Source organism: Bubalus kerabau, chromosome 1 (assembly GCF_029407905.1).
Source record: "Bubalus kerabau isolate K-KA32 ecotype Philippines breed swamp buffalo chromosome 1, PCC_UOA_SB_1v2, whole genome shotgun sequence".
NCBI lineage: Eukaryota > Metazoa > Chordata > Mammalia > Artiodactyla > Bovidae > Bubalus > Bubalus kerabau.
Genome location: NC_073624.1, coordinates 2,882,720 through 2,910,587, shown reverse-complemented (window position 1 = coordinate 2,910,587; position 27,868 = coordinate 2,882,720). Strand labels below are relative to the sequence as shown.

General features: G+C 55.0%; 1 protein-coding gene across 3 annotated transcripts in view; it reads left to right on the top strand.

The window, feature by feature from the left end:
* TBC1D22A (TBC1 domain family member 22A) overlaps positions 1-27,868 on the top strand; it is a 259,570-nt gene that overhangs the window by 195,480 nt on the left and 36,222 nt on the right. The window contains exon 12 of one of the 3 annotated variants that reach the window (XM_055561514.1): positions 499-1,324. The exons of the other annotated variants lie outside the window; for them this stretch is intronic. Within the exon in view, the coding sequence (XP_055417489.1) occupies positions 499-924 (426 nt within the window). The 3' untranslated portion in view covers positions 925-1,324. Of the gene's footprint in view, positions 1-498; positions 1,325-27,868 lie in introns of those variants that run through there. 3 annotated transcript variants of the gene reach the window in all.

Sequence of the window (27,868 nt, the reverse complement as noted above, 5' to 3'; positions counted from 1 at the left end):
GAGTCTCCCCCCAGGGCCGCCCCCTCCTCCCCAGGGCATCTCCCCCCGCGGCCGCCCCCCTCCCCCGCAGCCGCCCCCCTACCCAGGGCGTGTGCCCCAGGGCGTCTCCCCCCAGGGCATCTCCCCCCAGGGCTGCCCCCTCCTCCCCGGGGCCGCCCCCTCCTCCCCAGGGTGTCTCCCCCCAGGGTGTCTCCCCCCAGGGCGTCTTCCCCCCAGGGCTGCCCCCTCCTCCCCGGGACGTCTTCCCCAGGGCATCTCCCCAGGGCTGGCCGCGTGCACCCCCACGAGGGCCAGACCCCCTGTCCTCCCCCCGAGGGCTGGCCGCACCCTCCTCTCCAGTGCTGGCCATGTGAGTCCCCATGGGGGGCCGGCCGTGTCCTCCCCTCCTGCAGAGGCTGGCCTGTCTCTCACCTCATGAAGGGCCACACGTGTCCTCCACCCCTCATGTCCTGCCACGTTCTGCCTGGCTCTATTTGCTGCACTTGATTTTGCCTTCAGAGTCTGTCTCCACTGAAACGTGGTCTTTTGGAAGTCCATTTCTTGTCACCTGATCAGCTGAGACTGGGAGAAGAGCTTTCTGTCGTCCGTCTGTGTCTGGGCTCCGTCTGTACCCGGGCTCCGTCTGTGCCCGGGTGCCGTCTGTACCTCGGCTCCGTCTGTGCCCGGGCTCCGTCTGTGCCTGGGCTCCATCTGTGTCTGGGCTCCATCTATGTCTGGGCTCCGTCTGTGTCTGGGCTCCATCTATGTCTGGGCTCCGTCTGTGTCTGGGTCCTGTCCTGCTGTGCAGCAGCATTGTCTGGGTTTGGGGGTGGGCGTGGCGGGGAAGCTCTGACTCCAGGGGAGCCCCAGCCGCGTCTGCCAGAAACACTCCTGCTCAGGATTCACCTGTTGTCTGTGTTTCGAGTTACTTATAAAGATTTTTAAAAGTCGCTGACAGATTCAGTGTACTCTGAAATTTCCTCCTCTCCACCGATTTTGATGAAATTCATTTCTTCAGGAGATTGAGTTTTCTGGAACAAACCACCTTTGTCCCCTCGAGAGTGGCGTTGCTTATTCTGGCGTCTTTCCATTTTCTCGAAGCTGTTTGCCGAGGCTGCGCCGGGGCTTCCACACGGCCTTTCCGCCCCACTCGCAGCGAGCGGGCCCCTTGTGTGGACTCGGGGTGGGATCCTCGCAGAAGCTGGGTCTCACTCTTAGCTCCGAGAGGCAAGGTTCTTCCTGCCCTGGATGTCAGCTCTTCACGGGCTTAGATGGGGAGCTGCCTGCACAGGCTGGGAAAGGGGGCCCCAGGCTACAGGCTTCTTTGCAGGGCAGGCACCCCATGAGGATGGGGTGGGGGCCCCGGGGCTCTGAGCAGGCTGGACGGGCCTCCCGCCTCCTCCCCGTCAAGTGTGCCCTTGGCCTGGATGCTGCGTTTGTGCCTGGGGTGGAGAGCTTAGGCTGCTGCTCTGCCAGCCCCGTGCGCTAAGCTGCTTTCTCCCACGACATGGAGAACAGCAGCCCAGAGCTGTGTCCTTGACGCTGCCCGTGTGCTTCACGCCCAACGGGGGACCTGGGCTGTTTTGGGCTCTGAATCTCTGGGTTTTGACTTTGCTCTTGTTTGCAGCCTGTATGTTCTAATCTTTAGTGTTGGCTTCAGAAACCATGACTGGTCAGTAGACGGCACCCAGATCCCCCTCTTTGGTTTTGCTTTTCTAGGCACTTGGTGGCCACAGAATTTCTAGCCACTAATGTTTACTGGGACATAAAGTATCTATTTGGGGGGGTTGTTAAAGGGGCTGGCAGCCTGGTGCTATCAGACGGGTCTCGGCAACATCGCAGGAAACAAAGCTTCATGTTCCGTGAATTGCGAATGCTCTTCACTGGTGGCGGGCGAGGCTGAGATCCTGGCCCCCCTCATTAAGCACAAAGTTTTCTATAGTGCTGTCCCCATTATGAATAAATTAGGTATTAAGTCAGGCGCATTTTGAGGAGCTGAAAATGGATCTGCAGAGTGTGGCCCTGCACCACTTCGCTACGACTCCTAATAGGTATTAAAACTTTAAGCGCAATTGTGGCATCTTTATTGAGTTAATTTTCCTGAAATTAAATTTCATCATGAATTGACTCATTTGTACCATGGACTCGTTGTTGAACTGACAGTACCCTGGTCATAAACCTTTTCATATCTTAAAAATTGGGGGTATTTCTATTTTACAGGCCCAAGTAACCATGAAATTGTATTGCATCTTTTGGCAATGGAAATACATAGTAATCATCGGATGGCAATCGGGCGATTACCCTCCCCTACACCGGGGTGTTTATTACCTGGGCCCTTACCGGTTTCCGCAAGTCCTTAATCCCTCACGGGGCAGCCGAGCATCCTCCTGGGATGCATGTCGGCACCTCCTGTGTCCCAGGCCGTGAACTTGGCGTGGCACAGCCATGAACGAGGGGCATTAGTCACAGGGAGGGAAACAGGCAATTAAACAGCCCAGACTACCCAGAAGTGGCCCAAGCGGCCGGGAGACGAGCCGCTCCCGGAGCGTGTCCTGTGCCACACAGGTGCAGTGCCAGCTGCCGTGGGGGCTGCGGTGGTCCAGTGGCCCATCCAGCTCCCAGTGAGCCTGGGCCGAGGGGGGAGCCGGTGGAAAGGAGGCGTCCCGCCCTCCGTGTGGATTCTGAGGACCTTGGATAGGACAGAAGGTTCTGGGCGTGTGTGCCATGCAGCTTCGGGGCTGAGACCGTCCAGTCAGCCGGGGTTCTTTCTGCCTTGCTCGGGTGCTCCAGCCGCTCCCCTCCCCTCCCTGTGGGCCCCCCAGCCCCCTGTGGAGGAAGCCCGGGCTTCCTCCCTGGCAAGCGGGGGCCGCACCGGGCTGCCAGCTCTGAGAGACTCTGGGGTTTCCAGACCACGTGGCTGCCCCCTGCTGCCACGCGGACTGTGAGGCCGAGCTCTGGGGCCGGCCCCCAGGGCAGCGGGGGCCAGGCCTGGGCCGCAGAGGGCTGGGCGCAGCAGGGGAATGGCTGAGCTGCGCATTTAGGGAGCGCCTGACTCCAGGGACCCCACCTGCTCGACAGACAGCTGTGTCAGCCTCCGCTCTGCCCTGCTCCCACCTCACCTCCAAGCCTGCGCTCCAGCCTCCGCGGCGGGTCTCCCTTACTATCCTTCATGCACCTTCTCTGGAGGGGCTTCCTTGGTGCCTCAGTGGTAAAGAACCGCCTGCCAATGCAGGAGACGCAGGAGATGCAGGTTTGATCCCTGGGTTGGGAAGATCCCTTGGAGGAGGAAATGGCGACCCACTCCAGTATTCTTGCCTGGAGAATCCCATGGACAGAGGAGCCTGGCGGGCTTGGGGGACAAAATTCGCCTTTTTGTCAGAGCTGCTTGACTTCCTCCCAGGTCACAGGGGTGGGTGCGCCTTGTGTGCCACTACTCTGGGGTGTGCACTGGGCTACAGCCCCACCGTGCAGGTGACGACACGTGAGCAGCTCCTCCCAGTGTCTGTGGAGCGACACCGGCCTCCCTGGGAGTGGAACAGCCCTCCCCCAGGGGGACCTGCCGGGGAGGGGACAGCCAGGAGGGGGCAGCGCCTGTGGATTTCCTGAAAGACAGGAGATGGAAGTGCATTTTCTGGCTCGTGTTCCTTTTTCCCTAAGTGGCATTAGCGTGTCAGCCAGCTCAAGATTGCTGTAGCTACTTGGGGTCTTTTGTGGCTCCGTACGGATTCTAGGTTTGTTTCTCTGCGTGTGTGAAAATGCCCTGGGATTTTGGTAGGGAAGGCCGTGAGTCTGTAGCCGACTCTGGGCAAGAGGGCGTCTCCGCCGCTTGTTCTTCCCGGCTCTCTGTTTCTTTGCGTCTTCAGCTGCATTTATCAGTGTCTTTCAGTTTTCAGTGCACAGATTTGCCCCTTCTTGGGTTAAGTTTATCCCCAGGTATCTTATTCTTTTTGATGCAATTGTAAATGGGGTTGTTTTCTTAATTTGTCTAATAGCTCATTGTCGGTGTACAGAAATGCAAATGAGTTTTCTATATTGATTTTTTTTTTTTTTTTAATCCTGCAACTTTCCTCAACTTGTCCAAGAAAAAGAAATGACACTCAGTCGTATCTGGTTCTTTGTGACCCCACGGACTGTAGCCTGCCATAGTGGGTGGGTTGCCATACCCTTCTCCAGGGGATCTTCCTGACCCAGGGATTGAACCTGGGTCTCCTGCATTGCAGGTGGATTCTTTACCATCTGAGCCACCAGGGAACCCCAGCTTCTCCAAAGGAAATGAGCTTAATTATATCACAGAGATGTCTGCCCCCTTGTTTTATGGCAGCTAAGACATGGAGCCCCAACCACCATGCCCCGGGTTTATAGACTCTTCTTTTAGGGTCTAGCATTGCTCATGCCTTGATTTTTACATCCTCTGGAAGAAATTCAAAAAGTCAAAGTTAGGCCACAGATTTGCTTTCTGGACGTTGGTCCGACGTGTCCCAAGGGTGGGGAGTGTTCTCCAGATTTCCAGTCCAATTTCCTGTGACCTTTAGTTAATGACTGCGAGGAGGAGGCAGCGGTCTGCCTGGGGCCCCGGGGAGATGACTCGGCATTGCTGGCGAGGATTGACTCCTCCCAGGACTCTGGGGGCCCAGGGTTTGCCATCTCAGGACGATGTCCTGGGCCAGCTGTTGGCTTCTCACCGCGTGAGCATCAGGGTTCCCAGACGTCCACCTGGCTCCTTGGAGACCTTGTACTTAACCGCTGAGCTCGGAGAGGCCCGCCGATCAGGGTACAGGCCTGACCTGGGTTCATGGAGCGTCCGGGCACCCTTGCTGGTGCCACTGGCATTGCCGTGAATGCACCTGCGGGTGTGATTAAATTCCCACAGGCCTCCTTCCTTCACTGCTTGTTTTCCGAAATTCTGTCTTCTTTTATTTCACCATGAAAGCGTGTGCAGGAGCATTAGAGAAGAGAAAGCTCTCCCCCTCGACGTACAAGGCGGCTGTGGAAGCACGCTGGTGTTTCTCCAGTCTTTATTCTCAGCAGTTTTTAAACATAATACACTCGTATATTGCATATGATTGTGTTCTCTGCGTTTCTTATATTGTCCCGTCATAATGGTTTTTTTTTTTTAATTTTTTTCTGTATTTGTTCCTAGTCTTTTCAGCCACTGCCTGAAATGGTTGCATAATATCCTGATATTATCCTGCCCTGTGCATATATTATCATCTGCTTAAAGGTGGTGGGGTGGACTTGCAGTGTAATTACGGCTGTGATGTGAGTTTTGTCTGTACTAAGAGTCCCTTCAGAGATTCACAGGGTGAACGGTCCTGACGCCTTCGAGGGTCTCAATGCAAACTGCTCTGTGGGAGTGTGAGGCTCTCTTCACCCTCGTCGTCACCAGGCCTTTTAATGAACATGATTTTTCTGAGTTCGACTAGGCAGTCGATGGCAACTCCTTACTCCTGTTTTTATTCCTGTAGTTCCTGTTACATTTCTCAGGTTTGGGGTGCGTTTTCGTGGCAGCCGTGCAGTGTTTACGTAAACTTTCTGTTGGTCCGTGGCTTCCCGGGCGGGTATTTGTAAACCCTGGGGACTCAGTCATGTGCACCCACCGCTGCCGCCAGCGCCTGTTGCCCGCCCCAGGCTGGGCCCGCAGAGCAGGCTGTTGGGAGCTGCCGGGCAGGGGGGCGAGCGAGCCCCGTGGACACGCATGTCTCCCCACGTGGCAGCCGTTCTTCCCATGTTTTGGAAGAGGAGACCGGGGTTCCGAGAGGCCGAGGTGCGTTCCGGGGGTCTCGCCCGCCGTTGGTGGCCACTGCATCTGTGCTGCCGCAGGCCCAGCTCCAAAGGCCTGGCCTATACCCCGTGCGCTGCCCCAGGTGCGGCCTCTGCGCTCCCTGCCGGGGCGGCTGAGGACCGCTGGGCAGAGGCGCCGGCCCAGTGCATTACGATTCTGGCCACGAGGCTTCCCCTCCTCCATAGGCCCTGGAGTCGGGCGCGCCTGTCTCCCTCACCTCTGCAATACCGGGGCAGGGCAGAGAGCAGTAGGGACGGGGGTGGGGGCCGGCCCAGACCTTCCCAGGCAGGTTCTCCCCACCTCCCTGCCGCCACGCCACTTCCTGTGAGCGTCTGAGAAACCTTGACTTTGTGTCTGCTTCTCGTTGAGCTCACTCGGGCTGCGGGCACAGAGGTCCATTCTAGCCTTCCACATGAGTGCCGAGTTGTGAGTATTTTCACCCAGCTTGAGCACAGCTGTGTCCGTCACCTGGCCTTGCTTGCACACCTCAGGGGCTGCACAGTAACTTAGGCTCTTCTAAGGACTATAAAGAATTGTAGTTTCCCTAAAAGGGTTTTTTTTTGTTTGTTTGTTTGTTTTAATATTTATCTGTTTGGCTGTGCTGTGCGGGCCTTCTCTCTAGTTACAGTTGCTGCTGTTCAGTCCCTCAGTCTTGTCTTTTTGTGACCCCATGGACCGCAGCACGCCAGGCTTCCCTGTCCTTCACCATCTCCCCGAGTTGGCTCAAACTCATGTCCATGGAGTCGGTGATGCCATCCAACCATCTCATCCTCTGTCGTCCCCTTCTCCTCCTGCCTTCAATCTTTCCCAGCGTCAGGGTCTTTTCCAGTGAGTCAGTTCTTCGCATCAGGTGGCCAAAGTATTGAAGCTTCAGCTTCAGTCCTTCCAATGATATTCAGGGTCGATTTCCTTTAGGATGGACTGGTTGGATCTCCTTGCAGTCCAAGGGACTCTCAAGCCTTCTCCAGCGCTGTTGCGGTATGTGGGCTTCTCTTGCTGGGGACCACGGGCTCTAGAGCACACGGGCCTCAGGAGGGGGCGGAACGTGGGCTCCCAGGCGGTGGAGCACAGGCTCGGTGGTTGTGGTGCATGGGCTTAGTTGCTCCACGGCATGTGGGATCTTCCCGGATCAGGGATCAAACCTGAGTCTCCTGTGTCTCCTGCATCAGCAGGCAAACTCTTCACCCCTGAGCCACCAGGGGTGGCTAAAAGGGGGTCTTACCCTGGCTGTCCAGAGGCTGCCTCTCCCCTGAGGAGCGAATTCCAGTGGCGAGCATGTGCAGTTTCTGCCTGAGTCTCAGCAGCAGCCCACATGGTCTCGGGTCTGAAGGTGCCCACCCGGCGGAGCTGGCATGTTTTCCTGGCTTTTATGCTGTAGTGGGGGCTAGGGAGGGGTGGTCTTGTTGCTGTTCTAAAGGCTGAGTTTGAAGAGGACCGTCTGCGACTCACCCATGCATAGGCCGTGGGTCCCGAGTGGAGTGTGGCTCTTCTGTGTCTGGTTCCCGCTCAGCTGCTAGGCCGCGTCCGCTCCTGGGACGGAGGCCTGGGCGTGGGGTGTGTTGGGCTGCCTGGCCTCCAGCGAGAGTGTGGAGATGGCAGGCATTGCCCCGAGCGGGACTCTGGGATGCTGGAAGCAGACCCTCTCCTGAACGGGACTGCCGCAGTTTCTGCCTGCTGGTCAGGCGTGCTCTGCGCTCTCGTGGGCACCATGTATCACTCAGACCAGGATGCCAGCAGGTAGCACCTCCCAACCCCCTGATATGAGCCCCCCAGCCAGGCTGCCCCCCTGCTCAGAACTTCTGACTCTGTTTTGGGGGAAAGTTGCTGATAGTTCAGCAATGGCAGGGAGATGCTGTCAGAAAGGGGCGAGTGATTTGGTTACAGATCCACTCCGCAGCCCACGCTTTCTGGAGTCTTCTCTGTTGTCAGGTGTGAGTCAGGCCTCCGGCTTCCACTGGCCCAGAACCCCTCGGATTTCGGATTCAGTTTGCGGGCGATGACAGAGCCAGGCTGTCCCTGGCGTTTCACCATCAGGGCCCTGTCTCTGCCCACTCGGAATATACCTGTGACCCCCAGAATGACAGCAGGGTCGTGCAAGGGGCCTGTTGGGACGTCTGGAACATGAGCCCCTGGAAGGTGCCGGCCTGCGTCTGGGTGGGTCCCGTGCAGACGATGCACTTCAGGACACGGGTGCACGGCCCGACTTGCTCCCACCGCTGTTCTGGGCAGGCGGGCCCTCTGCCACCCCAGCTCCCTGGCTCTTTTGTCTGCTGGGGGTGGCCCCGCTTTCCATAGTCCGATGTTCCCGGAGCTGTGTCCCGTCCAGTACCCTGGCCACGCCCTCTGCCCTCACAGAGGCTCTTCCCCGAGAAGTGAGGACAACTCAGCCCTCGGGACAGCCCTCCCCGGGGTTGACGTGTCGTCTCCTGGAGCTTCACACACATGCAGCCCTCGCAGAACGTGCTCTTGGTCTGGCTGCTCCCATGCTTTGTAATTACCTCGAGATTGAGTCATTATAATTCTGCATTGTGAGTCGGTGCCTGATTATTGCCGAGTCCTCTTGCTGTAATGGAGTCTTCCCTTAGACTCCCCAGGCGGTTCCTGCCCCGTCTCGAGGTCGGGAGGTATGACCAGGCTCTCCACCCTCTTCCCTGGCTGCCAGGTGGAACCTGCTAAGCTCTCTGGGACGGGGATGCTCAGAGCCCGTCCCCGGGCGGCCCCTGCATCACCTTGCTGGAACACATGTTCTCCGGCCCCCTGACCCTTGGCCTCAGGCTCCCCGGCTGCCCCAGCCTCCATGTCCCAGCAGACACTGAGGCTTCCGCGCCTGCTCCAGGACGGCGGGGAGGCTGGGACTCGGACCTGGAGGTCGCGAGGAGACATGGGTGCCTGGTGTCGGCAGGACCCTCGGCTCCTGTCCCAGGCTGGGAGCAGAGCATTGGGTTTGCCTGAAGGCCCTGTCTGTCCACGGGCCAGCACTTCCCAACCGCACACCGGGAGAGCGTGGCCGAGCTCCTGAGAAAGTGAGATCCCACTGGGTCTGTGTGTAAAGGAGGTGCGCCCAGAGCCCCGTGTCTCTGCCAGCCTCCTCCCTGACCTGGGGGCCCGCCAGGGCCTGGGACCTGAGACCCAAGGGCTGGGTCAGCCCTGCCCGCCTCGCCCCAGGGGCCCGGTCACCCTCCTGAGGTGGAGCCGAGCAAACCTGAGTTTCTTCCTTTCGGTTTATAAACTTGCTCTAGTTCCCGGGACCAGTGTGATCCAGGCCCACACACACCTGTCTGGAGCGCCCTGCCCTTGCCAGGACTGTGCCTAGTACCTGCCATAAAGAATGTGTGTGTGTGTGTGTGTGTGTGTGTAACCTCTGATTCATGCACAATGAGCGGGTGTGTGTGTGTGGGGGGCGTGTGTGTGTGTGTGTGTGTGTGTAGCTTCTGGTCTCTGCACAGAGCAGGTGTGTGTGTGTGTGTGTGTGTGTGTGTAATCTCTAATTCATGCATAGTGAGCGGGTGTGTGTGTGTGTGTGTGTAACCTTTGATTCATGCACAGTGAGCGTGGGGGTGTGTGTGTGTGTGTGTGAGACCTCTGATTCATGCATAGTGAGCAGGAGCTTGCCTTCCAGAGGATGTGTCTGCTCTACTACGGCTGACAAAGCAAGCAACTGCTCACAAAGAAATATCTAAATATGCATGAAGTCCTAATTATTAAAAAGTATTGTGTTTTAACTTCCTGAATATTAAAAAATGGGAATATAAATGCAAATGCAGTTGATCAGCCCCAGGACCCTTTGCGCACTCACTGACGAGTGCTTTGTGATGGCGGGCTCCCTTCTCGGGGCCCGGGGGACACAGGCCACAGGCGGCCTCCCCGCGCGTCTGTGTGACTGCAGGGTCAGGCCCTGCTCCAAAGACCAGCAGTTCCCGCCGCTGGCTTTTCTCTCGGCCTCGCACAGACCGCTTCCAGGCGCCCGGCGTCTGCTGGAGCTAGTGTGGGTGGAGGTGCGTGGGGGCAGGCTGGCGGCGCACCTTCGGGACCCGGGTGCAGATCCCCAGCCCTGTGCTCCGAGGCCCAGCGGCCTTAGGGTGTGTCCACCGCTGGGCCCTCAGGGTGGGGGGGGGGGGCGCGTGGGCCGTGACTCCAAGCTCTCTAGTTGTGAGCCTCGGGTTTCTTCTTTGGAACGGGCTGCCCAGGTGGTGCTCGTGGTAAAGTACCCACCTACCAATGCAGGAGACCCAAGAGACGTGGGTTCAATCCCTGGGTTGGCAAGATCCCCTGGAGAAGGACATGGCACCCCACTCCAGTATTCCTGCCTGGAGAATCCCATGGACAGAGGAGCCTGGTGGGCTACAGTCCATGGGTTGCAAAGAGTCAGACACGACTGAGCCCGTGGAGCTGACGTGTACCCGCCCCCCGGGTTTGTGGCCTGGGCTGGTGAGTGCACCCTCCCTTCCTCGGCCCCCAGCTATGAAAGAGCGCCCCTCACAGTGCGTGCCTCCCCCCCGGCTTTCTCATGCTGGGGTCTGCGCTTTGCCTCTCGCATCCTGCGAGCCTGATGTCTGAGCCTCCTCCACGTGGGCATGTGGGGCTGGCCCTCGCGGGGCTGGCCTGAGCAGGGGGCAGCACCCACCGCTTGCTCTGCGTGGACACAGGCCCTGAGATGCTCCCGGCAGCGTGAGGAGCTGTGGCTGAGCCCAGCCCTGTGCCCAGACCTGCGAGGGGGTGAAGCGAGACTGATTCTCACAGACACAGACCTGCCTGCAGGGGCCTGCGTGGGTGCAGGGCAGGGGCAACGGGCAGGCTGTGGGTGCAACTCAGCTTACGGGACAAGTCTCCTTGGGGACCCTGGAGACATTTGGGGAGCATAGTCTGAAAGGAGAGCCTGGGCGCCTTTCCTGCAGGCCTGAGGGGAGAGGACGAGGCTGGCTGTGACTGGTGAGGTGTGTTGGGTTCCCAGGTCTCAGGGACCGACCCCCCGCCCATCGCATACACTGGGCGCTCACAGCCTCAGACGTGCATCCTCTCACAGGGAGGAGGCCACGGCAGCCGCCTCCAGTGTTCTTGCCTGGAGAGTCCCGTGGACAGAGGAGTCTGGGGGCCCCAGTCCGTAGGGTTGTTAAGAGTCGGACATGACTGAAGTGCCTGGGCACACACACGTCCTCTCACAGGCTGGAGGCCAGAGGCCTGAAGTCTGCTGCCCGCGGGGCCGCTTCCTTCTTTTTCTGTTTGATCCCAGTGTGCGGCTTGTGAACTCTGGATGCCTGACCAGGGCTTGAACCAGGGCTGCTGCATTGGGAGCCCAGAGTCTTACCCCTGGACTGCCAGGGGACATCCCAACAGTGGCAGTTTGTTTAGTTTTCTGGCCTCGTGCCGAGCGGCGTGTGGGATCTCAGTTCTCCGATTGGCTAAGGCCTCGCTCCTTCTGGAGGCTCTCCCAGCCTCCGGGGCCTGCAGCGGTCCCCAGCATTCCCTGGCTGGTGGATGCAGCACCCCAGTCCTGGCCTCGGTCACCACAGGACTTCTTCCCCATGTGCCTGCCTCCAGAGTTCCCTTTTCTGGTATGGACCCCAGTCTGCGGCCTCATCTTAGCTGCATATGCAAAGACCCTGTTTCCCAGCAAGGTCGTGTTCACAGGTCGCCCAGGGTTGGGACCTGACATTGGCTTTTGGGGGACACAGTTAAGTAGATGGGCTGCCCTGGCCCCAAGCCTGGTGGGCACGCTGGGGAGGAGCAGGTACTGGCCTGCCCCTCGGTCCCGTCCAGAGCAGGCCAGAGCTCAGAGCGCCGCCGGCGGCTCCGGGGCTGGTCTGGCTTCAGTAAACATGGGGCCAGGAGCACAGAACCGCTGTCCAGCATCTGCTCAGACTGAGCTATTCGGCTCACTGTGGTCCATGTCAGGAAGGATCAAATGGTTCAATTGGATCCATTTCGCCTGGTGGCATTTTAAGTACAGAAATGGTACTCCATTTTCAGGGGGACAAAAAGCCCTTTTCTTAGGGCTGTGAGCGCCCTGTTATCAGAAGACCTCCGTGGCTTCAGGGGCCAGCCGGGCCCTGGCCTGCCCAGCAGTGACCCAAGCTGAGCCCCTGTGCAGTCCCCATCGCCGTGAAACTGAAGCCAGGCGCGTCTGGGGTTCCATAACCGAGAGTTGCCTCTAGGGGCTTTGTCTCCATTATCCTTGGGATCTTGGGCGCGATAAGGTATCAAGAACGAGCTGCTTTTAATTAAATTTCACAAGAGAAAAATGTTAACTCTAGAGGCGTCTTTCTTTCCTGTAGCTGACAGCGTCTTTAGAAAAACGTACCACACACATTCATCTCTGCCATCATGGAGAGGCGGTTCCCAGGGCCTGTCACTGCTGTGGGACAGGAGGGGAGTCTCAGTTAGCAGTGAAGGGTATTGTTGAGTCTGACCTTAGCCCTGCCTCACTGGACAGATTCCTGGAGATTCTTCAGATTCCCCCCTGATTTTAGGGGTGGCGATGTTAAAGATCTGGACGTCTCCGCCTTGCCCTGCCCTCCATCTGCAGCCGAGCACCGGGGCGGTGCAGGGAGAGCCTCCTTCCAGGCGAGATTGCTCACTGGAGCCTCATCCCAAATGCGACAGGCCTTCTCTTGCCCAGTTGTATCCCTGGCTCCTGGGGCCAGGAGCCTCCAGGTTTCGGTGTTTGGTCTTAAGCGAGCAACCTCAGGTCCTCGGGCAGAGGGCCCGTGGACCCACGACCACTTCCTGCTCCCTTCTTGGAGTCCACAGCCATCCCGCTTGTCTGGCAGCAGCATGTGGTGGGTTGGGGGACAGAGGGTGAGTAGAAGGATTCTGCAGAGATGCTGAGCTGCATTTTGGACCCACTGACTTGGATAGCCCTGGACACGTGTGAGGACCAGGTCCAGCAGATGACTGGACCCGGGACCAGAAGCAAGGCCTTGTCCACAGCCACCCCATGCTGGGAGGTGTGGGACACACGGAGAGTGTGTTCAGCACGTGTGTGCAGGACAGTTACTCGGATCTCAGAGGGCTGGGCCTGCCTGGGGCTCAGCCCGGGAGTCTCCCACGGAGCTGGTGTGCCCCTGGAGTGGCGAGGAAAGCCCGCCTGCTGGCCGGACTTGGCCTCAGAGCCCAGCGGAGCCTCTGCTCTCGCCCTGGCCACTCCGCCCGGTGGCTTTCAGTGCTCGCTCTGGACGGGCAATCGCGAAGCTTTGGAGGCGTTCTGCTGTTTTGAATTGGGTGGCACTGTGCCTACAGGCCCTCTGCCCGTGTCCCTGTCCCTGCTCAGCTCTGCCTGATGCCAGCCCGTTTTAAAATCTCCTCTGAACCTCCTTCCCGGACTGTAGAGGAGAAGGCAGATGCCAGAAGGTGGCCCCAGTGCCGCGGTTTCAGGCGTTGAGTCAGATCCTGCCTCCTCCCTTGCCCATCCTAGTGCTGAGGTGGCGAGGCTCGCGGGCCGGGGTTGGGGAGGGCAGGGCCTGCAGAGGTGGGCACCAGCACGCGTAGGGCAGACGGGCCTTTCTCCTCCCCGAGAGGCTTCCCTCCGTGTGGACACAGTGAAACCTGGACTCGGCGCAGAGCGGGCCAAGCACCCAGCTGACCGCCCCCAGGTCCTTGGAGTTGCTTCTGGAAGGCCAGGCCCATCTTTCCAGTGCGTCCTCAGGGGTCAGGCCGGAGCAGGAGAGGTGCTGGGCTGGAGCCAGGGCCTCAGGAAGGGGCTGGGGGTGTTTATGTAGCAGCTCGAAAGAAACAGACCGCACAGACACGCGCACGCACGCAGACAGCTGTGCTCTGCCCAGCGTTTCTCCTCTTAAGACTCTTCTGGGTCTGCCTTCGAAGCCGGGGTGGATGGGGACGTTTTCTGGTCTTGTCTCTCTGGAGCACACTTGTCCATCTGTCTGTCTGTTCCCTTTTGGACTGGTTCTAGTGCATGTGCGTGTGTGTGTGTGTGTGAGTCGCTCAGTCGTGTCCAACTCTTTGCGACCGCATGGACTGCAGCCCACCAGGCTCCTCTGTCCATGGAATTTTCTAGGCAAGAATACTGGAGTGGGTTGCCATTCGCTTCTCCCGAGGAACTTCCCAACCCAGGGATCGAACCCAGGTCTCCTGCGTTGCAGGCAGATTCTTGCTTGTGCTGGACACTAAAGTACAAGTGAGGCAGCGCCTCCCGCCTCGGGACCTTCGGGTGCGTGGGGACAGAGGGCAGGTGCCCCTTCTATGCAGCCTTAGAAGGTGCGAGACGGGGGTGGCTGGGAGGGTGCTCTGCCGTGCAGGCCGCCTGCAGACTCTGTCCTCCTGCCCCTTGTATCCCCGCAGGCCAGCAGTCGGGGGCTTTGCGGGCAGAGATCTGGGTATCAGGCTGTGGGGGCAGGCACCGCCGCAGGCCGGCTGGGCCCCGTGCGCGGCCTACTTTCGGGGAGAGGACCCTGTTTCCCCAGGCCCATCCTCCCCTCTGCCAGCATCTTTGGGGCACAGCAGACATGGCGCTTGGCCCTCAGGGGAGCCAGCCTCCCCCGGGGAAGGGTGCACAGCACAGCGTGGGACCAGGAAGGGGCAGGGCCTCCAGGCGTGGCCTTGGCCTTGTTGCGCCTGCCAGTCTCCCCCATGCCTCATGGGGACTTTCATGAGGGACGCGTCCTGGGCTGGATGAGCCAGAATCATGTCCTCAAGTGGAATCTGCAGGCTAACTGTCTCTCAAACCCTGGGGCCAGAAACCCCGGTGGTTTCTCTATTCATGGACTTGTGTTGCAGGGAGATGTGATAATTGATGAATATCTGTGGAAATGGATACGATTGTGTCCTCTTTAATGAGCTAACAATTTCATGCCGAAATCTCAGCAGCGCTATTGTTTAGAAGACAAGGAGACATGCAAATGAGGCCAGGGCTCAGATTGTGGTGGGAACAATGCAGGCAGCCTCTTTATTGGACTCATTAATTAATTCCCCATCAGCCAGTTTCCCTGGGAATGAACTGGAAAAATAATTAAAATGATACATGAGGTAAGGAGTTTAGAAATTCGAAAGGTGAAGGCGAGAATTAGTTTAATACATAATTAGACATATTATTTGTGACTGCATTTTTTTAAGCATGTTTCGTGGAGGCAGTGGGGTCCTATTTTTAGTCCTGGGTAGCTCATAAATACCATTTCGGGCTGTTTTTCAACTCATAAAGGCTCATAAATTTTCTTAATGACATTAAGTGGCTAATTATATTGTACATTGTTAAAATAACTCCAACGGCAAAATCGAATAATACAACAAAAGTTTCAGAAGCAAGTTTTTAGAGGAGTTAATTTGGCTAAATTACCAAGTGAAATTCTGGGTATTTGCACCCAGCTGAAAGAATCTCAGCAGAGCATCCCCGGGCTCTCCTTACTTGTGTTGTGGGTTTGATCCCCGGATGAACCTTGCCCACCAGCCAGCCTGCCTGCTGTTGAAGTGAGCGGTCCGGGTGGGAGGTCCCCCCTGCCCTGTCCGGCCCTGGCTGACCTCTGCGTCCACAGCCCTCCAGGGCAGGCTAATCCGACGGAACGTGCATTCCCGCCGTCCTGCCTCTCAGCCCTGGTTGCAGTGCTGTGGGCGTCGGGCTCCTGCAGACAGCGGTCGAGTCCGTCTTTGAGTGCTGCAAGCATGCTTGAGCTCCACCAGCCTTAAGCTCCTGGCCCGCATCGCCGCCCCCCATAGGATCCCACCGCTGGGAGGAACCACTGCTGACCTGACCGCCCCCGTGTCCACCCACGTGCTTCCCTGGATTCAACGTTCTGTGAATTGCACCCCAGAGACGTCCCAGCAGTTCCGTTGCTGGGAATCTGAAGATATAAACGTCTGTTTCTTTGCTGTGCCAGGTCTTAGTTGTGGCCTGCAGGGTCTAGTTCCCCCAACGGGGTTGAAACCGCGCCCCCTGCGTTGGGAGCACGGAGCCCTACCCACTGGAGCACCAGGGAAGCCTTGGTGTCAACATTTTTTAAGGTTACCAATGTTAAATTTGAGCCCCATACTGAGGCTTTTTTTTTTTTTTTTTAATGAGTGACTTCAAACTCACTTTGGAAGCCAGTCTCCTGAGCTCCTGGAGAAAAGAACGTGAGCCCTAATGAAAGAATAAAGCCGCTCACGAGGGCCCAGGGCGGCAGCCGCCGTCATAAGCGCCTGCGTCACTCCTCGGCTCTCGGGGCCATCCGGGCCCACCCGCACCTTCAGCAGGTCCTTGGGGGCTCAGGGCCGGCCACGGCCTCCCGGCCACGGAGCCACTGCGGGTAGGCTCCTGGGGCCGGGCCTCTCGCTGGACTGCTGAGTCCGCGGCCGCCCGTGTGGTCCTTGGTCCCTGGCGCTCCTCTGCTGCCCTTTGCTGCCGGCCCTCTCTCCTCCCCGCGCCTGGTGACCTGCAGGCCTGCCCCCAGGGGCTTCCCTGCACCCTACCTTGTGTCTTGGCTTTCACCGTCAGAATTAAAGGGGGAAACCCTTAGCCCAGGGATGGAGGGAAAGGGGTCCGCCTGCCACTTCCGTTCTTTCCTTTTAAATGGAGCTCTGTCCGTTCATCACCCCGTGATGCGATCTGTCAGCCCAGAAACACTTGCTGATGCTTTATGGCTGCGGTTTGCCGAGGTTCTGGGAAAGAGGAAAACAAACCGGCGAGTCCTAATAAATAAAAGTTATTTCCTCATTTGAAACTCCCTGTCCAAAGAGCCCTATGATGCAGACATCAATCTTCCCTCCGAGCGGCCTCCCGGTGAGTCCAGGGGTTGGGGGGATGGGGGCTCTGATGAGAAGCGCGTTTGGCTGGCTCAGCCTCCCTCCCCTGAGGCCGGCTGCCTCTCCGATTGCAGATGACAGGCTCAGTTTGGTGTTGGAGCTGCGCCCTGCCCCCGGGCTTTAAGAGCGTCACTGGATGAAGCCTCACGCTTCTGGGTGCATGGGGACGGCGTGGGTGTTCAGAGACCCTCTGCGCGTGTGCACAGAAGTGTGCTTGCTCGTGGAGGGCACACTGAGGTGGAGACATGGGCTGAGGGGACACGCCTGAGCTCTGGGAACTGGAGGGAAGTGGGGGCAGAGCCCAGGAGGCTGGGGAGGGGCTGGGGGGGTTGCAGGGAAGGGAGGCTGTGAGCTGCCTGGAGGGACTAAGACTCAGGGTCCCTCGGTCCAGCCTCTGTCTCCTTCCCTCCTCCCCAGCCCGTGGGTCCTGTGTGATCCTGAAACAGTCCCCGGAGCGTCCCCACAGGGCCTTCCTGGCTCCAGGAGTGCAGCGCCCCATCCCACACTCAGCTGGAAGTGACCTTCAAGTTGGCTCAGCAGAGTGGTGTTTTCCACCAGATTTCAGATGTAGGCACCGCCGCTTCCCTTCACCCACAGCGCTTTGCTGGACCCCTTTAGTGCCCCTCCTCCTTCATGGGGTCACTGTCCTCACACCTGCATGCACTAGCTAGGGAGCCCTTGAGGGTGGGGCCTCCGGGCGGGGCTCCGTGCCCACACACACGCACAGCCTGGCACGCCGGCGTCACCGAGGGCTGCACGGGGAGGTGGTGGGGACCACTTAGCCTGGTGTCCTGTAGGGCACGCTGGTAAACACTTGCCAGGCCTGGCTCCAGGGGAGGGTGATGCCACCCTGTCGCCCCCCCCCCCCACCCTGCCCCCGGGCTCTGTGCCTCTCCTGAGCCGCGTCTTGCAGTCTGGGTCTGCAGGCCGGGCTCTGCTCTGCCAGCTGGGGACCAGGGGGTGGTCCTCTGCTGCAGAGGGACCCACAGCCCCGCAGGAAGGACAGATGGCCCCAGGCAGCTTCCTGCTCCTGGGGTCAGATCACAAAGTAACACTGAAAGGTTCTAAATTTATTAAAGGCTTTCTCTGGGGGCTGGAAATATGTGATAGATTTTCTATCCCTCTCAATTCTCTCTTAAAATTTAATGCTGCCATAAAAATGATGGATAACAAATTATTCCAGGAAAAATGATACCGAAAGACTCTTCTAACTGTTGAAGCAGAAGTGTAGACTCGGTGAGGAAATATATGTGACCCAGAAAACTCACAAGGAAACAGGAAATCATGTACTTTGTGGAAGCCACAACTGTATAATGTTGTTCCAGGCTGCAGAACACAACAATTTTTATTCAAGGTATTGAAGTACTGAATCTGTTCTGTGCCGTTGGCACCTTTATTAACACAAGAACCTCATACCTTTCTGGGGATCCATCCTGCCGGCTTTTCTGCTTGGAACATCACAGAGTCCCAGCAGAGGAGCAGGGAAGACCAGACCCCAGAGTCGAAGGCAGAAAGTTCCCATTACTCACACGAACCTTCCTTGGCCCCTCTCGGGGGATTGTTCTAGAGAGTTCTGCCAAGACAGTGTTGGGGGTTTTTTGTTTATTTTTTAAATTACTTATTTGGCTGTTCCAGGATTATTTATTCGCAGCATACAGGATCTTTGGTTGCATCATGCAAACTCTTAGTTGCCTTTGGGAGGTCTAGTTCCCCGACCAGAGATCGAACCCAGGCCCCCTGTGTTGGGAGCGTGGAGGCTTAGCCACCGGACCACCAGGGGAGTCCTGCCAAGATAGTTTTGAGCCATAAGAGGCTGTGGTTAAAAGACTCACTTCAGTTCAGTTTAGTCGCTCAGTTGTGTCCGACTCTTTGTGACCCCATGGACTGCAGCACGCCAGGCCTCCGTGTCCATCACTAACTCCCGGAGTTCACCCAAACCCATGTCCATGGAGTCAGTGATGCCATCCAACCATCTCATCCTCTGTCATCCCCTTCTCTTCCTGCCCTCAATCTTTCCCAGCATCAGGGTCTTTTCCAATGAGTCAGCTGTTCACATCAGTGGCCAAAGCATTGGAGTTTCAGCTTCGGCATCAGTCCTTCCAGTGAACACCCAGGACTAGGACTAGTTAAAGGGCTAGCAGTGTCCAGCCGATCACAGTGCTGGTTGTGGAGAGGTGACCTGGCAGCCAGACCACAGGCCGGCAGCTGGGAGGGCGAGACGTGAACACAGCGGACACAGGCACTCAGACCCCTGCGCAGGCTGAGGAAAGCTGCTACTAAGTCGCATCAGTCGTGTCCGACTCTGTGCAGCCCCATAGACGGCAGCCCACCAGGCTCCCCCGTCCCTGCGATTCTCCAGGCAAGAACACTGGAGTGGGTTGCCATTTCCTTCTCCAATGCATGAAAGTGAAAAGTGAAAGTGAAGTCACTCAGTCGTGTCCGACTCTTAGCGACCCCATGGACTGCAGCCTACCAGGCTCCTCCGTCCATGGGATTTTTCCAGGCAAGAGTACTGGAGTGGGGTGCCACTGCCTTCTCTGCAGGAAAGCTAGTGAGGGGCAGACAGCCCTTTGCTTCTCGGTGGGCCTCGGGAGCATCCCTGCATGGGGGTTTTGTAAAGAGCACATATTAAAAGACAGCGATTCAGACTTGACTTGCAGACTGTCTCCTCCCAGAGCGGTGAGCGTGGTGGTGCTGATGTCCCGGGATCCTGCCAGGGTGTGGCTTAGGTGGAGCTCCAGGCGGCACTGGCTGGGATGGCCCGGGTTGGCACCTGTCTTCCCCCACATGTCGCCACGTCTACTAGGAGGACCTGGGGACGGCCCTGGCGGGTGTCGGCCGTTTCCAGTTGGCGGTGTCACCATGACAACCCAGGAGGCGCTGGAAGCAGGCTCATTGTTAATTCTGAGTCTTGACCCTTCCCGGGCAGCCCCACAGTCTTTTCTCTGGAGAGAAATAGGCTCATTTGTGAAATGTGTCTCTCATTGTTCCCAAGCTACATCCACTCAAGTGAATAATTTAGCTTTTTGTATAGGTTTGGACGAAGAGTCGCACATAGTCCGTCTAATACTCTCTCTTTACACACTTTAGCATCAGCTTCTTTAAGCTGGGCTGTGATAGCTGCTCAGGGGAGAGGCGGGACCCTGCAGGCGGAGCTGCCCCAGTCCTGTTGTCCAGTTGGTTGTGGGGGCCTCAGAAGCTCCATCCACCCGGGCAGCTGCCCCGCTGCTTTGCACCTAATCCCCTCCACTGGCGCCTCTCCTGCCGTCAGAGGAAGCCCAGGGGCCTCGGCTGGATGTTTGGGAGCTTCCCCCTCCAGCCCCTGCCTGCACTTCCAGCCCGTCCATCAGGACTCTGGGGAGCATCTGCTCTGTGTTGGGCTGGGCCAGCGGGGATGGGGAGGAGCACAGAGGCCAGTAAGATTCAGCCCTTGTTCCCTGTGCCCCCAGCCCAGAGCTCACTGCCTGCTGGATAAATCAGACTGAAGAGGGAGCAGTCCAGAGCCCAGGGGCAAACCCAGGAGTTCTAGAGAACTCAGACCCCACGTCACTTACCGTGTTGATCCAACATGGCCTTATTTAAAGCGTGCTGAGCTTTAGATCCCCTGGAGAAGGAAGTGACAACCCACCCCAGTGTTCTTGCCTAGAAAACCCAATGGACAGAGGAGCCTGGCGGGCTGCAGTCCATGCGGTCACAAAAGGTCAGACACAACTTAGCGACCAAACAGCACTGTGCGTGCCAAGTCGCTTCGGTCGCGTCCGACTCCCTGTGATCCCATGGACTGCAGCCCGGCAGGCTGCTCTGTCCATGGTATTCTCCAGGTACGAACACTGGAGTGGGTTGTCGTGGCCTCCAGGGGATCTTCCTGACTCAGGGATTGAACCCACGTCTCTCACGTCTCCTGCATTGGCAGGCGGGTTCTTTACCACTTGCATCACTTGGGAAGCCCAAACAGCAACAACAGGAATTTGAAATATGGCGTGTCACATGACCCGCAGATCTCAGGATCCTCAGATCACCCAGAAATGCTGATTGTCTATCAAAGACAGACCTGTACGTGCAGGACCCCAGCAGGATAGCAGAGACATCCCAGAGGCCCAGGTAACAATAGAGGGGAGGCGGGGAGGGGGCTCTGCCAGTCTCTAGGCTTGGATCTGAGCAGACACTTGGGGCAGATGGAGTCTGTGGCCCTCGCAGGTCGGGAGTGCAGAGCCGGGCACTTAGGTGCAGCCAGACTGACAGGCCAGACTCTTGGACGAAGGGTGAGCCAGAGACAGCCACACACACCTCTGTCTCAGGCTAGGCTCTCGGGTGGGGGTGGAGGAAAGGACGCTCTTCCCTGTTAACTTTCTACTCAGGGCAGCACTTAGCACTTAAATGACAGCAGCTTCATAATGTGGGAGCCTGTAAACGGAGCCGTTACCGCAGAAAGGTACTAACGGCTGTTAATATCCCTGCGACACCCGACATAACTGTAGCTGGAGGTTTTGATTGTTCTGTCCCAGTGATTGATAAAATAGGCCCCAAATCTGTAAAGATACAGGAGATAGATAGAAATATCATCAGGTAATTTTCTGGGGTTTGTTAATAATCCAGTGAGTTGGGATATCTAACCACATTCTTCTCAAGTACACAGTGGCCAATAACCACAGTAGTTTATTTCCTGGGCTGTAAAATAAGTCTGAAAATTTTAAAGAATTGAAATTGTACAGAGTGTGTTATCTGACCATGATAGAATTAAGTTAGAAAGCTGTAAGAGTGATGTCTAGAATTCTCCAAATTTGCGAGAATTAGCATACTCACTAAGGAATCCTTGAGTCAAAGAAATCAGAAGGAAATCAGATAATGCTTTAACTGAATGAATAATACAAATGTAGCATCTGAGTCTGTGCACCTAAAGCGGTGCTCAGAGAGCTGCCACCTTGCTGTCAGTGTGCCCGTCAGGAAAGAAGAAACATCTAACATCAGTCATTTTCGTTTCTGCCTTCAGAATCTTGAAAAAGAAGAGGAAATTAATTGCCAGGTAAGCAGAAGGAAGGAAATCAGAATGAAAAGGGCAAAAATCAATACAATAGAAGATGGGCCAACAGTAGAGGAAATAAAAATAGAAAGTGGGTTTAATAAAAAGTTCAGCAACACTGAAAAATCTCCAGCTAGGCTAATCAAGATGAAGGAAAAAAAAGAAGAAAAAAAAAGAGCAGATGAGAGACCACTATGGTGAAGAAGAGGAGACATCACTACACATCCTACAGATACTTAAAAATAATGAGGGGATGTTATTAACAACTTCATGACAGTAACATTAGCCACCTAGAGGAAACGGACAGATTCCCGAAGGATCACAGGAAGAAATAAGAAGCCTGAAAAGCCCCGTGTTCATTTAAGAAATGGCTTTTGTAATTGAAAACCTTCCTACAGCTGCAGGCCCAGATGACTTCACTGGTGAACTTTCAAATACCTGAGGAAGAAATAATAGCAATCTTACAGAGATTCAGAGTGTAGAGGAAGAAAGAACACTTCTCAGCTCTTTTTATTAGTCAGCATAACTCAGATACCAAAATGAGAGAAGGACATTGTAAGAACAGAAATTATAAACTGATACCTTAAGTAACAAACGTTGCAGCAATCTTCGACAGAGCCTTAGCAAATTGAATCAAGTAAATTATCAAAATAATGGTACATCACAATCAAGGGGATTTTATTGCAGGCATGCAGAGTTGGTGTAACGATAAAAAAATCAATGTAATCGAACACAGTACCAGGATAAGGGGGAAAATTAGATGATCATGTCAAAACATGCAGAAAAAGCATTTGACAAAATTGAACACCCACTCACTAAGAAAACTCTCACTAAACTAGAAATAGAGGAAAGTGTCCTCGATGATAAAGGGCATCTAAAAATCTTGCAGCTTACCTCATGTTAATGGTAAAGTTGTCAAATGCGTCCCCCTAAGTTGAGAAAAGGCAGGAATATTTCCTCTCACCACTTTTATTCAGTATTGTACTTGAAGGTCTAACCAGGGCAGTCAAGAATGAAAGTGAAATAAAAAGCATAATGATTGGAAACTAAAAGTCCTTAGGGACTGCATATGTAGAAAATCCTAAAGAGTCTGACAAAAGAAGGAGAAGGAGGAGAGGATAAAGAGGAAGGAGAATGACTAAAGATGCTGGATATGGAATTAATATGCAAAAATCAACAATATCTGTGTATTCACAATGAAAAATTAGAAGGTGAAGTTTAGAGACCAGTACCACTTATGCTAACATGAAATTCATTCAAGTCCTTAGGTTTAATTTTAACTAGTGACACTTAAGATTTTTACACTAAAAATTGCAAAACATTGCTGAGAGAAGTTGAAATACTTGATGAAATAAATACACCATGTTTACAAGCTGAAAGACATTGTTAAGGTATTCATTCTCCCCAAATTGATGTGAGAGTCAGGGCACTCTGAATCACATTCTACCAAGCTTTTTTGTAGAAACTAAGAAGTTTACTCTAAAATGTATCTGGAGGTGCATAGGACCTAAGATTGCAGAATTCACAGCATTTTGTTGAAGGGGAACTAAGATGGAGGGCTGAGCGTCTTGATTTCAAGGCACACCATAAAGCTGCAGTAATCAGGACAGTGTGGTGTTGACATGAGGCTGGATAATAGATCAGTGGAACCAGGGAGAGTCCAGAACAGGAAGAGACGCACTGGAAGGAAATGTTTATCATGCACGTATTTGACAAAGGACTCCTATCTAGGGCGCACAAAAATTCCCATGGCTCGATATTACAAAGACAAATAGCTCAATTAAAAAATGGACAAAAGACTCAGACATTTGACAACAGAAGATAGATGAATAGCCAATAACACTTGAAAAAGTCCTCAACATCATTAGTCATCAGAGAAATACAAATCAGACCCCCGTGAGACACCACTGCACACTCACCAGAGTGCCTAAATTGAAAAGATCTGGCAACACTAAATACTGGCAAGTACGTGAACTCTTCCTCTCGGCTGGTGGAATATTAAATGGTAATGCCATCAGGAAGAGTGGCAGTTTCTTATAAAGCTAAACATATATCTGCCCTCTGACCCAGTGGCTCCATTCCCAGGTCTTTACATGGGGAAACGAACACTGATGTTTTACACACACGCACACACACACACACACATACACACAACTTGTAGGAGAGTGGTCAGAGCGGCTTTGTTCACGGCAGCCCAGACTGGAAACAGCTCCAGTATCAGCAGGAGGTGGGTAACAAGTTCATACGGGGGAGTGGTTTCAGTGATGAGGAGGATGAATCGAAAGCGCTGTGTTCCCGGTGAAAGCCAGGCACAAGAGCGCATGCTGCTGCGTTCATTTAGGTGCGTCTCAGACCTGGCCAAATGGGCCAGCAGGGAGGCGGCTCCCTCCAGCGGGTTCCTCTGCCTGCCCTGGCCTTGGCAGGACTCCTGGAAGGGCACGTTCTTTATTCCCAGGGATGTTGATTCCCCCAGTGCATTTACTCATCAAAACTCATCAGACGGTATTTTTAGGCTTCTGTTTTTCTCCTTATGTAAATTATACACCCAAAACAGTCAATGAAAATTTTAAAATACTAGCTAGAAATATTAAAAAAATCCCCCAAATCATAAACAAAACCAAATCAGAGTTAAAACACGAAACCAGAGTGAGGGGATGCTGACATCGTTTTCCTGGCTCGTCTTGCAGCATCCGAGACCTTAGTTCCCTGACCAGGGACCGAACGCGCTCCCCCTGCAGTGGAAGTGCAGAGTCTTAACCATTGGACCGCCAGAGCAGTTCCTGAAATCATGCTTTTTTAATCTTTTGAGCTTGAGCTTCAGTTTTGAGGCCTTACCAAGTTCTTGGGACAGAAGGAAATGTCCACTGCAGGCAGGGAGGTGAAGGGGAGAGCCATCTGAATAAGTCAGGTGTCCCCAGAGGGCAGAGTCCTCGGGATTGGGGTGCTCAGCAGCAGCCCCCGTCCACCCCAGGACCCTCCTGCCCAGCTGTGTGTGTGCGTGCCTGTTACCAGGGAAGGTTTAAGGACCTTCTGCTTAAGTGTGAAAGATAAAATATCACACTTTAGGGAGGAATGAGGCTGTAGAGCGGTGAGAACCGTCATATACACCGCGTAAACTAGTAAAAACTCTTCAAAAACTAATTTGCCTTTTCCTGGGAAAGTTGGAAGAAACACATTCTTCTCCCCCAGGTGTTCCACTCCTGGGTTATTTGCACTCAGAGCTGCACTGTCACGAGCCACATGTGGCCATTTAAATGAATATTATTTAGAATTTAAAGAACTGAAACATTCAGTTCCCTAGTTCCACCAGCCACCTTTCAAGTACTCAGGGCTCCCCTGCGGCCGATAGCTGCCGACTAGGCTGTGCAGACGTAAGGCCCTCCCATCACTGCACAGAATTCTGCACGGCGCAGAGGTCCTCACAGTGCCCTTGGCCAGCAGCTGCAGCGGTGCTGGGAGCTGCGAGACGTGCAGATTGCTGGGCCCCTCCCAGCCGCCTCTTGGGTCAGGGGTGCTGGGGTGGCCCTCCCTGGTTCTGGAGAACAGAGTGGTCTAGAAAGACTCTTGGGTGTGCACAGGCTTTCCAGCGGTACTGATTTGTAGTAGCAGGAAAGGGAGGAGACTAAAGACCCGTCGGCAGTAGTGTGGATGAAGAGACTGGAGCCTCGTTGCGGCGACGGAAACCAGCAGTGACCTGCAGCCTGTGAAGCAGCAGCCGTTATCTCAGGGACGTGGTGTTTGTGTTTTATTTGGCTCCACCTTGGTTGCAGCGCAAGGCATCTTCCATCCTCGTGGCACGTGGGATTTTTGTTGTTGTTGTTTCTGCATGTGGGATCTTTAGTTGCAGTGTGTGAATTTTTGGCTGTGGCACGTGCGATCTGGCTCCCTGACCAGGAATTGAACCTGGGCCCTTACACTGGGAGGACAGATCTTAGCCACTGGGCCACCAGGCAAGTCCCAGGGACACGGTGTTGATGAAGTAAGAGTCCTTGGTTCACACACTTTGTGTTACATTTATCTAAAGTTCAGATCCAGAAGGAAACAGTTGTGCCAAGATACAGGAAGTCGAGGAACCGATAAACACAGTCGGGGATGGCATCTACCCTCCAAGGGCTGCAGCCTCAAGCAGAGGGCTGGGCTGGCTGTGGGGAAGCTTCCGCACTGAGCGCTTAGTTTTTCTCTCCAGCAGTGGATGGTAAGCCCAAGAATTCTTGTTCTGCTGGTATGCTTTTATTCCCATGTATTTAAGACATATTTTGTATTAATTCAATATTTAGTTAAACAATTTAGCTAACCAGTTTTACTAAAAATAGCAAAATATGAAAGTATTTGGTTGGTCATGAATGAAGTTTTTCCAAAAAGTAAAATTGAGCACCAAAAATATTATTTTAAATACCCAGAGATTCCATGAATATTTCATTCATGTAATCTTAAAGTATATTTGTCAGATTTTGCTTGAATTTTCCTTCCTAGCATTTGTTCTTCCTTTGGGGACATAGAAGGATTAGAAATAAAATGCTGGGCAAAGCTCTGCCAATCGAAACTCAAGCAGAAGCAAAACAGGAATGATAAGATTAAGAAGACTAAGGGAAATTGTGTTGAGTTAATTAAAGATGGCCATTTTATTGCAGTAAAATAATATTCAAAATATATGTCCTAAGTCACGGAGATAAGAAAACATAAAGCCAGGATCTGATAGAAAGTTACAGTTGTAATGGAGAGCTTTAATTCTCTCTTATCAGTGTACCAGTTACCAAACAGAAAAAAATAATGGCCAAGGATCCGAACGGTATAATTTTTACTGTTGAGTTAATCTTTACTTACCAGGAACCCAGAGAAGGGAGAATAGCTGGACTCTGTTTAGAGGAAGTCACAGGGCTGTGTGCATCCCGCCTCCACTCAGGTGTGCCCTGGTGAATGTGCAAAGCGTGTGAATCTTCATTTACACAGTGAGGATAAAGTCATACGTACCCCAGGTTGAATGTTTTCAGCACACCAGTGCCAAGTGTGGGGCGTCTGGCGAGCGTGACGTGTCCGTGACCCTCCGCCCTTCTGCCCCGGGTGAGGGGCTGGGGCCCAGGCCAGGGAGCTCATCAGCCTCCTTTTCTGCAGATCAGAAGGGCCGCCCCTAACTAGGTAGCGGGGACAGGGGAATCTCTGTAGTTATTATTATCCGTATTATTTCTTGTGCCTGAGTGTCAGTCTACAGTTATCTCAAAACAAATGGTTTAGTGAGAAAACAGCCCCCGAGGCCCTTGTCCCCCTGAGCGTCTGGTGTGTATGCCGTAATGCTCGTGTTTGTTGTTTAATCACTCAGTTGTGTCTGACCCCGTGGACTGCAGACCGCCAGGCTCCTCTGTCCGTGGGATTCTCCAGGCAAGAACACTGGAGTGGGTTGCCGTGCCCTCCTCCAGGGGATCTTCCCAACCCAGGGACCAAACCCACATCTCTTACATCTCCTGTATCGGCAGGCGGGGACCCAGGGACGGAACCCACATCTCTTACATCTCCTGTATCGGCAGGCGGGTTCTTTACCACTAGCACCAGCTGTACACGCGCGTGTGTGCATGCCAAGTCGCTTCAGTCGTGTCCGACTCTTGTGACCCTATGGACCCTAGCCTGCCAGGCTCCTCTGTCCGTGGGATTCTCCAGGCAAGAACACTGGAGTGGGTTGCCATGCCCTCCTCCAGGGCATCTTCCAAACCCAGCAGTCAAACCCACATCTCTTAACGTCTCCTGCGTTGGCAGGCGGGTTCTTGACTACTGGTGCCGCCTGTGTGGGTGGAGTCGTGTTTGTACAAGGGGCGAGGTCCTCCAGCGCCCGCCCAAGGGGAGCCGTCAGCCGCTAGTTGGGCCCGGGAAGCTGGTAGGATGGGCGGGCAGACGGCAGGGAGGGGAGGGCAGGCTGCAGCAGGTCAGCAGCTGGGCTGGTAAGAACACCCAGGGGCTGACCGCTGCTCTCACCAGCAACACGGGCTCTTACCTGCTGGCCCAGGAACAATCCAGAAGACAAGCAAAGGAAAAACAACACGGTGTCCACGGGGCCTACCCGTTAGAGGGCTGCCTGTGATCGTAAAGGGCCCGCAGCCCCGCGGGCGTCCCTCAGCCCGGGCAGCTCGACTGATGCTTGGGGGCTGGCACACGGCTCCTCACGGTGGGCGCAGGGGTGTGCACTTCCTGCGTGTGGCTGCAGGGCTCGTGGCCGCATCGTTAACGGCAGGGAAAAGGCACAGACTGCGTGGGCTCCGCCTCTTGTTGGTCAGTTGGTTGAGGAAGTATGAACAGACACATGGACAGACAGACAGACACACAGGTTTTTGTGAGCACACGTGCATTTACCTATATTGCAGACAAAAGAG